The sequence below is a fragment of the Rhipicephalus sanguineus genome, unplaced genomic scaffold, assembly GCF_013339695.2.
Source record: "Rhipicephalus sanguineus isolate Rsan-2018 unplaced genomic scaffold, BIME_Rsan_1.4 Seq10201, whole genome shotgun sequence".
In the NCBI taxonomy this organism is placed as follows: domain Eukaryota; kingdom Metazoa; phylum Arthropoda; class Arachnida; order Ixodida; family Ixodidae; genus Rhipicephalus; species Rhipicephalus sanguineus.
Genome location: NW_023614182.1, coordinates 3,820 through 20,762, shown reverse-complemented (window position 1 = coordinate 20,762; position 16,943 = coordinate 3,820). Strand labels below are relative to the sequence as shown.

At 40.1% G+C, this 16,943-nt stretch overlaps 1 protein-coding gene across 1 annotated transcript; it reads left to right on the top strand.

Annotated features, from left to right (window-relative positions):
• Nucleotides 1-572: 572 nt before the first annotated feature.
• Nucleotides 573-10,966, top strand: LOC119375918 (basement membrane-specific heparan sulfate proteoglycan core protein; the record flags this gene model as incomplete). Its single annotated transcript, XM_037645942.2, is given in 7 exon segments — nt 573-651; nt 3,335-3,438; nt 4,287-4,473; nt 5,331-5,591; nt 6,394-6,553; nt 8,789-8,889; nt 10,735-10,966. Coding segments are annotated over 5 exon segments (896 nt in total), but the record flags the coding sequence as incomplete, so codon positions are not given.
• Nucleotides 10,967-16,943: the final 5,977 nt, after the last annotated feature.

Here is a 16,943-nt window from a genome sequence, read left to right as displayed (position 1 = left end):
GTGCAAGCTCGTCAGATGATAATTATTGTTGTGTGCAGAAAGATGCCCCAAATCTTCTCTTTTTCTTCAGAGTGTAAACAAAGTAACAGGGCATGTACAGACCAGAGAGCAGATGAATAAGTGCATTTGTAGCATCCTTCTGCTCTTACCTGCTCTCCCATGTGCCATCATTTATTTAGCTTCAACATGTACCACCCAGCCCAGTCAGCACTCTTGTTTGATACATTGCTCTCTCAATCATGCTTTGCCTTTTGGCCTACATACTTTTGGCTTATCCTGTCAAACCAACATACTAATTCACACCATCTTGTAGCCTTCTTGTGAATGAATTTCCTTTCTGTCACAGCCAAAGGAGTTCGGAGGACATTAGATGTTCAATATTTTCAGGACGACCATTTGTGCGCATCCTTCAACAAAACCCTTTATGTGAGGGTTGGTGACCAGATCAGGCTGGACTGCATCGCTGAGGGTGATCCAAGCCTACGTTACCTGGGAGCGCATTGGCCAGCCCATCACCACTACTCCAACATCGATGAGCTGCAGGTGGCACCACCCACTCTGTTCATCGTGTGGCACCTTCAGACAGTGGCATCTACGTCTGCAAGGCTGCAAACCATGGAGGGGTGTCTGAAGAGAGGATTGAAGTTACCGGTGCGTATGCATCTAAAGGAAAGTGGCATGGTGTACTAGGGTTGAATAGGCATATCTATTAGGGCATAAAATGCTCGCATTAGCATTAGCATGTTCCACATTCTGTGTCTTTGTAGAACACTATTTGAATGAGCACTATATAGCAGAGCACACCCCTGCTCCGCCTTAACTTGACCCATCGTCTTACAGATAAAACGGAGAGAAAATGCAGCGATACCTCGTTTATCAACCCTCGTTAATTCTGCATATCGAATAGTTCGAACTTTTTCTTCGTATGAGCAGGCACTTGCATTACTTAATAGCACATAAGTCTCGATTTTTATTTACCACACACCATGCATTTCAAATAACCTTCAGGAGCATGGCAAGCATGAAATGCCTTAAGTGTAAATGCATAAAGCAGTACCGTGCTCGGTTTCAATAAAAATGAAGAGGTGCATTGCCATAGTTGTCAGGAGGAATCCTATGAGAAAGCAGAAACGCCTGAATGCCTCGTGCTTATTAGTGCCATTTATAGAACTTATTTTTGCATTTACTGCCACTCACGACACTACCTTGACCACTTGCCTTCAGAACCGAGTCGGAATGCACAGTCACTGTGGATGCGTCAGGACTAGAGCTCTGCGAATAGCAAAATTTTGGGTGCGAAGCGAATTCGCATATTGAAGTGTGAGTGCGAATTGAATCGATATTTTCTAATATTTCTCGAATATTTCTAGAATATTTTTCGAATACTTCCAAGCAAAATTGCAGAAAAAAAAGTCAGAGAGGATTCCTAAGCATATTCTTATTAGATAGCAACATGAAAGTGTTTCTTTTCGCTAGGTTGATGAAGCACTGGCGGGGTGGTGTTTCATGGTTGTCTTATCGAGAATGAGGCAATGTAGAGGCCGATTGTATTTATGTACATGATTTGGTGCAACCAAAGTGTTGCCAACAACCCTTTACACGTGATAGGCAAAGATGCCTTTTCCTCAGCCTCTCCTCCTCTTTCAACTTCTGTGGAAGCCCAACTGATGTGGCAGACAAGGGTGTGCACCCTTCAAGTCCGGAGTTCCAGATCTGCCTCGTAGACGTCGGTATATAAAAACATCTGAAATTTTGGATGCTAAAAAGCTCGGCTTCCGATTTTTCGGACTTCGTGCCCAAATTTCAGGTCCAAAACTGCATTAATTGAGCCCCCACCTCCGCCACTCTTCATCTCCATGTTGGAACCAGCGTTTTCTTGAGTTAATACATTTGCGACCGTAGCAGAGCTTGAAAGGCAGCTTTGCCGCTATACCGGGTGTGATGAGGTGAAGCATATTGAAAATCTAGAGACCACGTTCAATCGACGTTGTGTTGGCAAAGTTCGACCGCAACGGAGCTTGAAAGGCAGCTTTGCCGCAATACCGGGGTTGATGGTGAAGCATATTGAAAATTTGAAGGGGTCACTTTCAATCAGACGTTGACTCTATTTGTTTTTGGGAAGTTCGAATAGTTCGAATAGTAAATTCCAGTGCGAATCGAATCGAATAGCAAACACTATTCGAAAGTATTCGAAATTTCGAATATTCGCACACCCCTAGTCAGGACACATTGACAATGACTGCGGTTTTGTCTGCACTGGCTGTGGCAAAAAGCATTTCATTCTGACTCAGCCTGGGCACACTTTAAAGTTATTGTTTATACTTTCTTTTTTCCTTCTTGCAATCTGTGCTTGGCTTTTTTTTTTAAATGTTAATGCTTGTCAATGTTAATGGCATATCACCCATCTGTACTTTATTATGTACAGTTGAAACTCGATCTAACGTGACGAGGATTCTCGAATTATTTCGTTAAATCGGGACGCTCATAAAGTTGACAAAGGGATTTCTTGGCTCTTCGAAATCTGAAGTTACAATGTAGTGACAACCAAAAGCTACCAGGCCACTGTTCTTGCCACCAATCTACTTACTCCTGTGCATGTGAAAAGTCCTGAGGGTGTCTCTGACATGGAGCCTCACTTGTCGGCCAGACTTAGGAGGCAGCATGTCCGGGCAATGCAGGCCAGAAAGACGGTTACACGAAGTAATGAGCGCGAACGACATGGGAGACGTGGAGAACAAATGAAGTGATAGTGTGAGTAGGCCAATTAAAAAGTTCCAAGGAGACGATCAGTGCCATGAAATCGCGAAACCAACCACTGCCGCTTGTAGCACCATCCGATTACGTAAGAGCGCTACCGCTGCCGAGTCCATTGCTCCATGCATGAGCGTGGTGCAGCCTCATGAAATCAAAGCTAGGGCCGTGGGTAGGGAGCCTAGACGTTTTAATGCGATAGTGTTAGTGTGCACGCTTAAAGAAAAACCCATCTCTGCAGAATTGGATAGAAACACGCTTTTTATCCAGGTATTTCTGGAAGAACTTCGTTACAGATCGGGTTTGGCGGCCAAGCTAGTTTGTTAGTTTGGGTAGATGATAACACTGAGCCCTATGGGTATTTGCTGGGAAAGTGAAATTCTTCATTAGATGGGGAACTTTAATCAATTCAGGTTTTGTTAGATAGTTTTAACTGTATTTGTATTTCAATGTTAATACCTCCCCCTACACTAATGCCCACACGGGCGCTGCAGGTATTGTATTGTATATGTATATAAACAAATCGTGGAACACATTGTAATATGTTAAACGATGAACAAGGCTCTCTTTCTTATGTTTTCAGTTGAAGGGAACCGCCATTCACATTCCATTCCAAGCTGGTGGCAGATGATAGAGTTGTGACTGCTTCAATTGGAAAAAGAGCAGAGCTTCGCTGCCACATTGAAGGTTAGTTACCTTTAGCATTTCTCCTTGCTTCTTGTGTCAGTTTTCTGTGGTGCCCGAGCATGCGGTGTGATGTGAGAGAATCTTTTATATAATGTGAGGTATGTCTGAACCCAGTAGTTACAGTTTAATCTCGTTATAACGAACACCGATATAGCATGTTATTGGTTATAGCAAACTAAATATAATTTTGGTAGGTCACGCTTCATTTCCGTGACATTTATACTTTCTATATAATGAAACCGAAAACGCGAGAACAACCATGATATCGGCTGCAACGAAGAAATATTTGGATCACGCAAGGCTCTAAACTCTAAAGGCAGCTTAAAAATCAAATAAATATTAAAAGACAATTTGCAACCACATTTTTTAAAATATTGGTAGTGACATTAAAATGTGGTTAAGAAAGTTGCGGAAAACTTCATTCTGCACAGTGCTGAAAGTCGCCAGATGAAGACTACATCACATTACATGGGATACCAGACTTTCAACTAGTTTATTTCCAGTACATCACTCAAATATATCTTCAAATGCATGTGCACATATTAGAAAATACCTAGATATATTTGCGTAACATATCTTTAATCCATACCTCTGTTTAATGCAGTATTGATGGAGTTGCATTTGACTCACCTTAGCACTGTTTTACATGCATGGTGCTTTAACAACAGCGCAAAGGACGAGACCAAGAAAGAAAGACACAAATGATGCTGTACTTGCAACTGGAAGAAATGGAAGAAAGATTTAGCTTTTAAAGCCAGATAACAAGCATGAGCACATGCTCATTCTAATTTCAACCAACTCGCCCATCTGCCATCTGTTTTACATCACCTGCATCTTTTTCATTTCAGGAACATCTCGTCCTCTTCAAATTGTTTGGTCAAAAGTCTTGCCCGATGGCAACTTGGCAGAAGTTCCTTCAGACAATGGCATTGTGCACTTTGAGCGTGCAGGCAAGTGATGCAGGCGTCTATGCTTGCCAGGGCAAAGAAGATGGTGCTGCCATACTGGACACCCGTGTTACACTCGCTCTAGTGGGTAAGGCCTAAGTGCATTATGGCATCCTTGTTGCCCAATTTTGGTGGCTTAAAATGCTCTCATTGTGGCACCAATTTCTTTTTTTTAATGCTTCTCTCAGGAGTGTGGTCAAAAGGCGAGTGAGTTATTAATAATCTTTGCTCAAGAACACCTTTTTGAAAAGTGCTTGGTGTGTTTAGCACATAGTACTATTTCTCTGCCCAACAAGAGGTTGCATGGGACGTATAACCAGATGTATACGTTAACGAGCATGAATCATTAAATTTTTTTTAGAAAACTTTTAATAAACGGCCTCCATACTGCTCAGCTTATTGGTGAATTCAGGTTAACGGAGGTTGTCTTGTCGAGACAGCCTCTGATCTTTTTTATGTGGCCACAGAACCTGAATGTTCATTTCGTAGAGCTGGTTGGCATTGGCATGACATGCACTTGTGGCCCAATTTATGGTCAGAACATTGGGCTGCTGGTTGTAGTTGGTAGAAAGTTCACGTGTTAGTACTTCCCTCTTGCGCTTTTTCCAAAGATCCTATCACACTGCTTGAATCGATTGTTAGTTTCCGTTCATTCAACCACCTTCCTCTCCTATCAACTCTTGCTTCGTTTAGGCAGACCACTTGGTATGGCTTTAGTTTCCTGGCACACTCTCTTTGTCGCATAATTTTGTTGCCTGCTCTTTCCCGCAAAATTTGTCTGCTGGAGATTGTTCACATGTAATTAATCTGTCTGATACGCCATGGCCATAGAGAAAAGGTGCTACAGCTATGCAACTCTTTTGCTCTTTGTAGTTAGCATTTTCTAAATAATCCTTGTCTTTGTTTTCCTGTCTTACTTTATCTACTGCTTCTTGCTCTGGATAGCTCCGCCTCGAATTCAGCTGAACCCGACCCAGCAGACAGTACGTCCAGGCCACCACGTGTACATCCAATGCTCGGCCATCGGGGAGCCGCCCATCACGTACCATTGGACAAGGCAGGGTGGGCAGCTGCCTCCAAGCACTGTGCAGAGGGATGGCCTGCTCGAATTCCGTGGTATCTCGATCTCGGATGCTGGTCGCTATATCTGTACAGCTGCCAATGCTGCCGGAGAAGCTGAAGGGGTTGCTGATGTCAGGGTCACAGGTATGTGTACTGCCTGTAGCCATTCATATAAATAAGAAACACTTTGTTCTTTATTCTTTATTCGTACATATCCCTGCTTTGCCTAGAGGCAGGGGGGTTACAAATGTGAAAAAAATGCATACTCATTGTCACTGCACACTTGCTCAGACGTCACACCTATTCCACTGATTAATAGTTTTAAAAAAAAAACGAATTTGTGTAAGTTCGTCCGGGCCCAGCATGGCCTTATTTTGTATTTGTGATCGGTGCGTTCAGATATATAATCTGGCTGTTTTAAGTAAATGTCTCTATCAATTGCCGTTTTTCTATATCTATGGTGATGGTGCTACTGATACAGCACTACTGTTGACTACACAGGGCCTGACAACAGCCACGTTTTTAATTTGCTTGCAAAGTGCAAACAGTGCACTTTTGTAATGCTGCTACTCATACATATTGAATATCAAGAGCCTGAAATAACGTGAAGAAAACTTATTCTCTCTGTTACATGTTTTATCCGTAACTTTGTGTTACATTGTAAATTTTCATTTGCTAGTATAAATAAAAGGATGTGAATTGTAACATTTAACTCCTAATAATTAAATTGAAGCCATTTCTAGAAGGTGCAATAAAATATTGATTGCTCTGCATCCTACACGTGTCAAGAAACATCAGATTTTTTTTTATCTGAATGAGAGCTAGAAAGTTCCTTACATAGCACTGCAAGTGCAAGCCTCTTTCATTCAATGAAAGTCTATGAGGTGGACAGCAATAAATGTTTACCACAAGTGGAAAACTTTGATAGCTAAATACTTTCTTGCAGAGGGTGTTGAAATCGGATCACTGCGAAAAGAAGAGACAGCATTTGTGGGCTCAAACATAGAGCTGCGCTGTCCACTGACGGGCTCCCCTGAGAGAATTGAATGGACAAAAGACACCCATGCCTTGCCACCAAATGCTAGACAAGTGAATGGAGAACTCTGGTAACCTGTTATTTCACTTTGTCACATCTTTTTTTTTTCTTTGCTTACATAACATTGACAAGCTTGTTGTTACTGCCTGCGTGCAGCATTTTGTGGCCTTATCTGTATGACAAGTCATATAATGCAATTAAAAATGATTTTTTTTTCACACATACTGCCGGCCTTGCTTTCAAATTTCAATAGGTTTCAAATTACAATAACTTATTAAATACAACAGCTACAACAAGTGAATCTAGAATTTAAGCTTCATGAGTAAAAATGCACATCAAGTGGCAATATGATGCAGGGCATTAGTACTAAAATGCATATAATAATGTGATGTGTGGAAATAAAACAGTACAGGTCACCAATATTACTATGAAAGGAAGTACGATTTCTTTTGTTGTTAACACTAGAGTTATGAAGATGAAAACGGTGATAGGAATGCACCTGACAGCTGTTTTATCGGCCTAATGCTTAAATGAATGAGCAAGGTGCCTACAGAGATGCACAATCTCATCTCACTCTATGATCACAGGTTTTCGTAATGCTGTCGTAATGAACAGCACAAACAGAAATGAGCAAACGTGTTGAGTAGTTTCTCAGTTCTGTGAGGTAATGTGAGCTGCAGTATTAAGTATGCAGAGATCTGGGGATCCCAGCGAAGACAGTGGCACGAAGCGACCTGCTCGCTCAGCTTTTGCAACCACCCCGGACTACTTGCAAGACATTGCGATGCCGTTGAGAAGTTTTCACTTGGAGTTTCCCTACAATTGATTTCAGTTTAAAAGTTGACATGTGAACCCTTTTACATGTTTTATTCCTTTCATAGTCCTTTGGCATATTGTGGCAGACTGCTGCACCACTTACCATTGTGTTCCGCAAGGGCTGTGAGTAGTTAATATGCGGTAATGGTTTAAAATGAAGTAAGTTTTTGTCTTTCACCGAACTGCTGTACTAAGTCCTTGCAGTGCCTAAGTGCAGGAAGCAGCAAGCTGGCTAGTGGCATCAGAATTGTGGCTATATGGGCCTGCTGGTCCTGCATCAGCAACAACAGGTAGCGCCAATAGCACAAACACAAAAGAAGATGCAAGACGACGTGATACGAACTCCAACTACATCGTCGTTTATTTTCTACCAGACATGTTTATGTTGCCCATCACAATCACAGATGTACGCATCACTTTCTTAGAAAGGATAACTCTTTACCACACATGTGTACAGATCGAGTGCTTACACACCCAGAACCCAGTAGTGCAATCTTCTCTGCCTCTATAATTTCATGGGTAAGCTTGTCACCACTTGTGCTGACAACACTACGCTGCACAAGAAGTAGCTCGCAGCCACATGAACTGCAATGAATGGCAAGCCAGGCACGACGCACTTTTTTTACATTATTAGTATGTTCTCTTAAACAATCATTTATACATTGTCCTGTCTGTCCTACATATTGTGTATGAGAAAATGGGAGAATACTGTACACCACGTTGGAAGCACAGGCCACGAATGAAGTAGTGTGCTTCTGGTTACGCACATGTTGCATGTGACCTCTCTTATGTAATTAGCTTCTGAGGTGAAAACACAACTTTGACCTCCGAACAACCTGCATTTTTCTTGATATTATGCAAAGTCTTATGAATATACAGAATGTCAGTGATTTTTTCATTTGAGTGTCAAACGATGTGACATCTGAACAATTGACGTCCTTCGCATCAGTGATTCAGCAATGAAACACTGTACATGCATTGAGTACCCTGCCTGTGACAACAGCTTAGATTGGTAACAGAGCGCTAATATGTCATCTTGTGTCTTCTTTTGTGTCCGTGTTATTTGCGCTGCAAATTGTCGCGTTAAAGAGACATGGCGTGCAAACACGGACACAAGAGAAGTCAAGACACCACAAACGCCTTCTCTCTTGTGTCCGTGTTTGCACGCCCTGTCTCTTTAACATGAATACTTACCAACTACTCAGCTCTCTGTTATTTTAAGCAAATTGTCGCGCTTGACATCAGCCATGTAACGGGGATCAAACTCAATGCCAGCTGGTTACCAGTTCACAGCATTCGGAAGCATAGACATGTTGTCTGAAAGTCTCATCGATGAGCCTTACTTAAAAAATTTCTAAATTACTAAATTACTAAATTATGTGGTTCTTGTGTGAAATTTCTAAATTATGTGTTTTTATAACCAGATTGCTAGTGTTCCAAGAGCTGCTGGTATATGATTTTCATTGTTTAAACTTCACTCCAACTGCAGGATTAAGGACGTGCAACAAAGCAACGAAGGAAGGTACATCTGCAATGCCATGACAGGGGACAGGTTGAGCTCCAGAGACTTCGTCATCCTTCATGTCAGAGGTGAAACCTTTTGGTTACCTCACAGGTGGATTTACTGAGCATGCAGAGTGGTGCATGTCATGCCTAGGATGTTCTTGATGAGAGCAAAGTTAAGGGGCCTACGTAGTGACATCAAGTGCATGTAAACTTCTGGCTGTGTATTGTGTAACACAAGTATTTTGAAGCATGACAAATGCTGCATGCTACAAATGTCATGCAAGGAATGAGAATATATGCACATAATTTCTGCTAGAATACAGACATTTGTGTTCCATGATTGTGTTAATAATTGCCCATCTAGGAAACTTGAATTCATATAACATATACTGCTGTAGTGGGGGCTGTTTGTAGGCCCAAGCACAAAAGTTTTTAAAGCAAAGGATCCGAGAAAAGGAAAAAGCAGGAAAAAAATTTTGCTGAAGGGCGTCAATTAGTCTATCTCTGAATCGGTACTGCATATATTCCCCTGTGCAGCTGTCGCACTGCATGTTTGTACACCAGGCAATGCAGCAAAAGTGACAGGAGAATTAACGATTTTGTTATTTGGATTTCTTAAAAACTTGTATGGTTTGTTGTTTGAGCATTGCATTCCTTCAGTAATAATTAATAATTGTTGGGGTTTAATCTCCCAAAACCACAATATGATTATGAGGGACGGTGTAGTGGAGGGCTCCTGAAATTTTTACCACCCGGGGTTCTTTAATGTGCACCCAAATCTAAGTACATGGGCCGCAAGCATTTTCGCCTCCATCAAAAATGCGGCCGCCGCGGCCGGGATTCGATCCCGCGACCTTCGGATCAGCAGTCGAGCACCATAACCACTAGACAACCGTGGTGGGTTGCATTCCTTCAGTAACACAGATTTTTTTAGATGAATGTAGTTTTGAATTTTCATCTTTTAAATCTTTTTTTTATATGTATTTGAACATTTACTGCAGTTTCAATGTAGCAGGGATTTCTGGATTTGACTAATTATTCCCATCCTTGTGTGTGTCTCTACTAGTTTACGAACCCACAAGAAATTAGCAGCTGCATTCATTAACAATAAAGAGCTTCAAATAAATACCAGTGCCTGCAGTTGCATTTGTTTGCTTTTGTATTAAATTCTTTCAGTGAGTTTGCTGATGTTGTTAGAAATCAAAATAAAACAAAGCCCTGCTGTCTACTACATTCACTTATGTGAAAGCTGCACTCTTTTTCAGAATATTGTGCTAAATTTCTGGCTATGACTGCGGTTTTGATAAAATTTGAAGATTTATTTCATGTACGCTGACATCATCTATTTACGTCGGTTTTGACTGGTATGGCTAAGTACCTTTTGAGTACACTGCTACTTGGCTAATTTTGGTTGCAAGAAGATGACTTCATGCACGTTTTAAATTTACCTTTCATAGCTTACGATTACAGCATCACACAGGCTCATGTTGTATGTTTCTGTATATGGGAAAGCTTTCTGCAAGCAGCATGAAGTAAAGAATACAATAGTATTGTTTTGATTCTGTTCTTTTCACTGCTGTAACACACTGACATAACCAGCCTAAGTGTTTACGCATGTCTCCCATATTATTGTGGTGTTTGCCCACACTACCTTTTCCAAGCATTAGCTGTGGTGGACACTTGCATTGTCCTTGTTGATGACTGAAGAAAAATGTGCAGTAGAAAATAGCGAATCTACATATCAGAGTAGCCTACAGCATTTGCGATTGCATGTGGTTCAATCTTCGCAGAGTTTAATGAGCATCACACATGCTCCTGTCACATATCAGAGGGTGAAAAAAAATGGAATTTTTAAGGTATTTTGGTGCACTGCTGTTATGTAACCTTCTGAGTAATTTTTTTCTTTTTCTGCTGCTTGCTTCTGAACAGATGTTCCTAGCATCTCAGTGAGGATTCGGGCCAACAAGGAGGTTGTCCACATGGGTGATAGCCTGGACCTTCACTGTGTTGTGACGGGAGATGGCGCTGCTTCTGTGAAGTGGACCAAGCTCGCAGCTGATGATCACTTTGCTGAAAATGTGCGAGTGCGTGGTGCTGTCCTCTCGGTGAACGGCGTTCGCCCTGAAAATGGTGGTGTCTACCGCTGCTCTATTGACAGCCCTGCTGGCACTCAATGATGACTACGTCCTTGCCATTGAAGGTACGCGCTGGTCGCGTCATCGAGGGTAGCTTCCCATCCTCGTGCATTTCATCTTGCAAAAGGTTTACTCTGTCAATGGATTTGAGCAGCCTTCAGTAGGCCACTGCTCAACTTTTTATAACCAAATTAAGAGAGGGCTTGAAAAATAGTGCAGTGCTCAGTTTATTTCTACAAGATCCTATGCATTCATTTCTCACCGCTTGGGCAGCTAGAGATTCATGGCAACTCCCTTGTTCTAATATAAAGTGAACGCAACTGTCAAGCTTTGTAAATAGTATCTTGCCCCAAACAACGTAAAAACGTTAATGGTTTTTTTCTGTCACATTGTTAACAAAACAAAACAAAAAAGCCCCAAGAAATCATGGTGTTTTTTCTATAAAAACATGAAAATGTTATAACCATCATAACATACATAAGAGCTACTCATGCGCTCTACTTGTGAGGGACCAGAATAGTTAATTGTTTGTGGAATAACTGAGACTATTTCTAGAAGAGTTTCTTTTACGTTAGGCATATATTTTCTTCTCTGGCATCAGTTGTAAAATTTTGTCACAGTGAATGAGAATCTTTAGATCAGTGGACATTTAAATAAAATTAATGCTATGTAGCAATCACTTGCAAATCTTGCGCTTGTGTTTTCATGCTACTGGTTCTTTTGCAAGATGCTGATGCCACCTGTTGATCATATTTCATCTTGATTTGCATTTGCCTCATCTTACTGCAATATGATTGTGCCATATTCGAGGTGAACAAAAGGCAGATTATGTGGACATTTTTGTCCAACTTATGTCTAAAATAATGTGTGCTCAAGTGCTCTGCAGGTGTCTATATTTTCATGCCACAGCACCTAATATGACTACAATGAGTTTAGATGCTGACATGTTGACATTATTATAAACTACTGGATAGCTTCTTGAGCTTATTATGGTCCGATATTATCAAGAGTAGTTGATTGGTTTATTTTTGTAATGATGTTTTTTTTAAAATTGCCTATGCAAAAAAAATGTTTAGAAGCACGAAATGATGACATGTAGAATGTATGTTTCTCTGTGTGGATGTATTTAGGGGGTAGATTTCTTAAAAGAAATTGAGAGTACAAAATAACTTCGAATTCATGTGGTTTTAGTCCCATCCTCCTATGGAAGTTTTATTCAGTGCACCCACATAGCCTAAGCAAGAACATAATGTTGCCCAGTGTTGATAGATTTTTACTGCTCACTTACCCAGCTTTCACCATTTTTGTCACTGCCAAAAATTTTTCGTGGACTTTAGTTGATCAACACTGATAGTCTTGAGGTTCATGGTGAATGAATCTTCAAATAATTATTTGCTGATGTTGATCATTGATGTCACTCATTTGCTGATGTTGATTGCTATTAACACGGTAATTATCAGTAATGAAAATACTTGGATCTGGTAAGGAACAGTAATAAGAAACAGTTATTCAGAGGCAGTAGTAATGTGATTTCTTTTAAAGTAGTAGTGCAACTCCAGTGATTTGTACAAAATTGTTTCAGCATCTTTTTAATAGGCCATCTTAGGTATTATGTTTGGTTTTATTGTTTGGTGTACATTGCAAATGAAGTTACTTTTTCGTCTTCTGTTGAGTATTGCCGTTGAGTTCTTACGCACCATGTTCCTGTCTTTTTATTATGTTGTTACTATTATTATTGAAGGGACTGCTTCTTTGTTATAAAAAGTCATTGTCCTTGTTTCTAACACCCTAACATCTGTTAACAGCTGTCATTTCTGTATGCTTCTGTTTGTTTTCGTGGCTGTTGTAAAAATATGTTCTTGCTCTGGATTTGTCCTTTCTATTTTTGATGACACTAACACACTAAGCTTTAGAACTAGTTCACATAATCTGCATGCCTAACTATAATTAACACTGCATTCATTACTAATAAAACTGGGCTTCAAGGAATTGTTGCGCGCAATTAGTCGTCAAAGAAACTAGGGATAATACATTCAGATGAAATATTTTACTGTTATGCAGTGCTGGCAAATAAGTTCCTGGAGTCATGCTAATCCACACTGTGTAGATTTTTTAAATTTGTTTCTGACGCAACCCCTTTGCACATGGAGACTATATGTGTAAGCAGGTGTGTTGTGGAGCTGCTAATAATATAATTGTCAGAAGTGCTGCCACACTTAAACACTCAGTGATGGTGCAGCCTGTTACAAAACAAAAATATATGCATGTTCAAGTTAAAATGCATTTAATAATAGCGCAACAATAATGAAATAACAAAGTTAGCAAGATGGAAATGGATTATTTCATCTCTCACTATTTTCAAATATTGTTCTTATGGCTTATCTACAATAGGGTTCAACTCCTAGAGGAGCTTGGCATAGCTGAAAGCCATGAAGAAATTATTTCTATTGGATAGGGGGTCTCTAGAAATCAAATAATCTCTGGAGCAGTGGTCTCAAGCATGTGCGTGCCATAGGAAAAATATTTGTGCTTAATAGATTATACAGAACTTAGGGCAAATCACATTAATTAAGTTTACCCATGTGGTTTTACATAAATGTCATTGGAGTTGAAGGAATGAGATATTAGGTATGTTTAAGGATATTGCAAAAATACACTGTCAAGTTAGTACCTTCTAGATTGTCTCATTAAATAGCTTCTGCTTAGCAACATCCTTCGGAAAACATTAGTAAGAAGTAATAAATTTTGTGAGTAAACGTACATGTAGAATTTCTGGTTAATTTTTTTTTCTCTATTCAGCTGCTCTCTCCGCTGCTAGAAAAAAAAAAGAATTATGCCTCTCTGTGGTAATGCTAAGACAAAGAGGCCAAAGGAATGCTAAAGAACAGCAAATTAATCTACACAGGTGAAGTATGTTTTAAAAAAGTGTAATTGAGCTCATGGTGTAGTTGTCATTTTATTTTGGCTTTTCTCATTCCTGCACTAGAAGCTCAATTTACTTGTATAGTATATTCCTCTTTAGGTTGCTTCTTTTTTTCCTTAAATTTGGTATGTTAGGACAGCTTTTCATCATCAGTAAGGCACAGCATGCTTATTGCAATTATATTTTTGCTCCAATACACACTAATGCTGAAACAAGCAGGTGCTGAAAAAAATGTACAATAGGTAGCCTTTATGACTGTTGCACAGTGCTGCTAAAGTTCACTTGTGCATTCGTACAAGGTGAATGCAGTGTATCATGCGTCTTTACTAACAAATTTGTTCTTCATTCAACTTGCCCATCTCTTGGCATATGGCAACTCGTAAGTAACATGATCAGTTCTGCATTCTGTGTGTCTGTGCTGCACCCTGGGAGTATCCCCGTCTGTTGTTCTGCACACTTCCTGCATCAACCGTTGTGCACTCACCTGGTGGTGGAAAATAGCGTCCCACTCTCAGCCAAACCCTTCCTGCTAGAATGGCTCACTTTCCCACCTGCATGCTGTTATGGCACTGGTATTCCTTAAGGTAGTGATTTCATTCAAAATATGTAGCTGCACACATCAACAAATCTGGGTCACTGAAGAATCAGTTGCTGGTAATTATGTTATTAGTTTTAGAAATTTCTCTTAGTAGCGTGACAGTTAGAACATATTTGATTTATGTGCTATAATGTTTGATTACCATAAAATTACAAAAATGAGACTGAAATCGAATTAGTATAATCTTAAGGTCACTGTGTCCCTCTGTCCTAGATTGAAAAACACTCCTCTCACAGAAGCAGACAGGTTTGCTCAGTAGCAGCTTTTTTGCCCATTACAAACTAATACTCCAGGATAACTACTATGACAGCCAGACGTGCCAGAAATATTTGAGCAAACTGAGAAGTGAATATATAAGGTTTGTTAATTCCTTTGTGATTATGGTAGGAAAAGAAAGGATAATATCAGCAGCTTGCTCTAGTAAACTTGCAAGCATTTGAAGTGTGAGATAAATAAACCTAGGCGCTATATGTATGCTGAAAAGCGTGGCTATTTGAATGTAAACCAAGATGTTATTCAGTACTGTTGAAGCAACCAAATGTATGCACGGCTGTGCATAAATCTGGGAAGTATGCGGGGAAAAATGGCCTATGAGTAATCTCAACAGTACTGGCAATGCATCCTTATCAGGCTCAAAATCCGTCATATTTTTATCACGCGTCTGGAAGCTGCAGTGGTCAGTTGATGCTTCAATGAAATAGCCTTCAAGAAAATAATGATGCAGGTGTATTGGGTTACGTTCGTAGCTATGTTGTAATGCATGGGGGAGAAAACAGTGGCAGGTGCAGTTTGTATTTGAAGGGATAGTGCCGAGTTAACTGCTGCGAAGCCAAGTATAAAATTTCATCATTCCTGCAGTCAAGTAAGTAAAGTGCAGTTTTCCTACAGTTTGTGAACAGTCATTAGCTTATCATGACCATCCAAAAAATATATGATACGCTCAGTTTCCATATAGTGGTAATTAGGTTGTGGCCAGAGGTGAGTTTGTGTGCATGATATTTGCAAGTAATGCAAGAACACAGTACACTGAAGAAATTTGTCACCGATATATGCAGTCTCAGCAAAAGCTTTCTTTGAAGTTCACATCTTGTGAGATGCTCTTGTTTATTTTAAAGTTTACTTGCCTGGATTCCTGTTGCTCAACAATTCACCGTATATGTAAGAATTGTCTTGTGGCTGCACTGTACATACTATGTTTACATATTTACGCATTTTACACCATTTAAAAGGGCAACGGATTGAAGATACTTATTGGTTTTCCTATACTTAACAAAGGTTTTCTACTGGTGTATGATCATTACCGACTTTCTCCTCCCTGAGGTCATCTGTATTATTTGTAGTGGTTGGCATTTTATGTTGCTTGGGAACAGGAAAGCATTGTTTATTTAGATTTATTTCTTCCCATGAGCACTTGCACTGTTTTCATTGATGCAAAATGAGTATTTTTTCATAACGTACATAACACTGCAACCACATGGCAAGTTACACATACAGTCAATTGTGCAACAACCAATTCAGCAATGTTCATCTTGTCCAAACAAGAGAAACTTTTCACGAGATACTATAAGTTTCAAAGGAAGCTTTTGCTTGGGGCCAACTTCACTTTCCCCATTCACATAACTACATGTAATACGTCGAAGTGCATTTAGAAGACGATCGCTGAACTGATTTGAATAAAATTTATTACATTTAAAAAAGAAAACTAAATTCTGGAGACTATATAGAAAGAAGAATTTTGACTAGGGGTGTGCGAATAATTGAAATTTCGAATATTTTTCGAATAGTGCTTGCTATTCGATTCGATTCGCACTAGAATTTTACTATTCGAACTATTCAAACTTCCCAAAAACAAATACAGTCAACGTCCAACTAAAAGTGACCCCTTCAGATTTTTAGTATGCCTCACCTCATTACATTCTCGTACTGCGGCAAAGCTGCCTTTCAAGCTCTTTTATGGTCGAACTTAGCCAAGAGACAGTAAACGTCCGATTGGAAATGGTCCCTAGATTTTAATATGCTTCACCTGATTACATTCTCGTATTGTGGCAAAGCTGCCTTTCAAGTTTTGTTGCGGTAGAACTTGGCCAAGACACAGTCAACGTCCGATTAAAAGTGACCCCTTCAGATTTTTAATATGCTTCACCTCATGACACCGCGGTATTGCGGCAAAGCTGCCTTTCAAGCTCCGCTACGGTCGCCATTGTATTAACTCAAAAAAACGCTGGTTCCAACTTGGAGATGAAAGATGTGGCAGAGGTGGGGGCTCAATTAATGCTGTTTTGGACCTGAAATTTGGGCAGGAAGTCCGAAAAATCGGAAGCTGAAGCCTTTTAGCATCCAAATTTCTGACGTTCTTATATGTCGACGTCTACGAGGCAGATTTGGAACTCCGGACTAGAAGGGAGCACCCTTGTTCGCCACATCAGTTGGGCTTCCACAGAAGTTGAAAGAGGAGGAGAGGCTGAGGAACTGGCATCTTTGC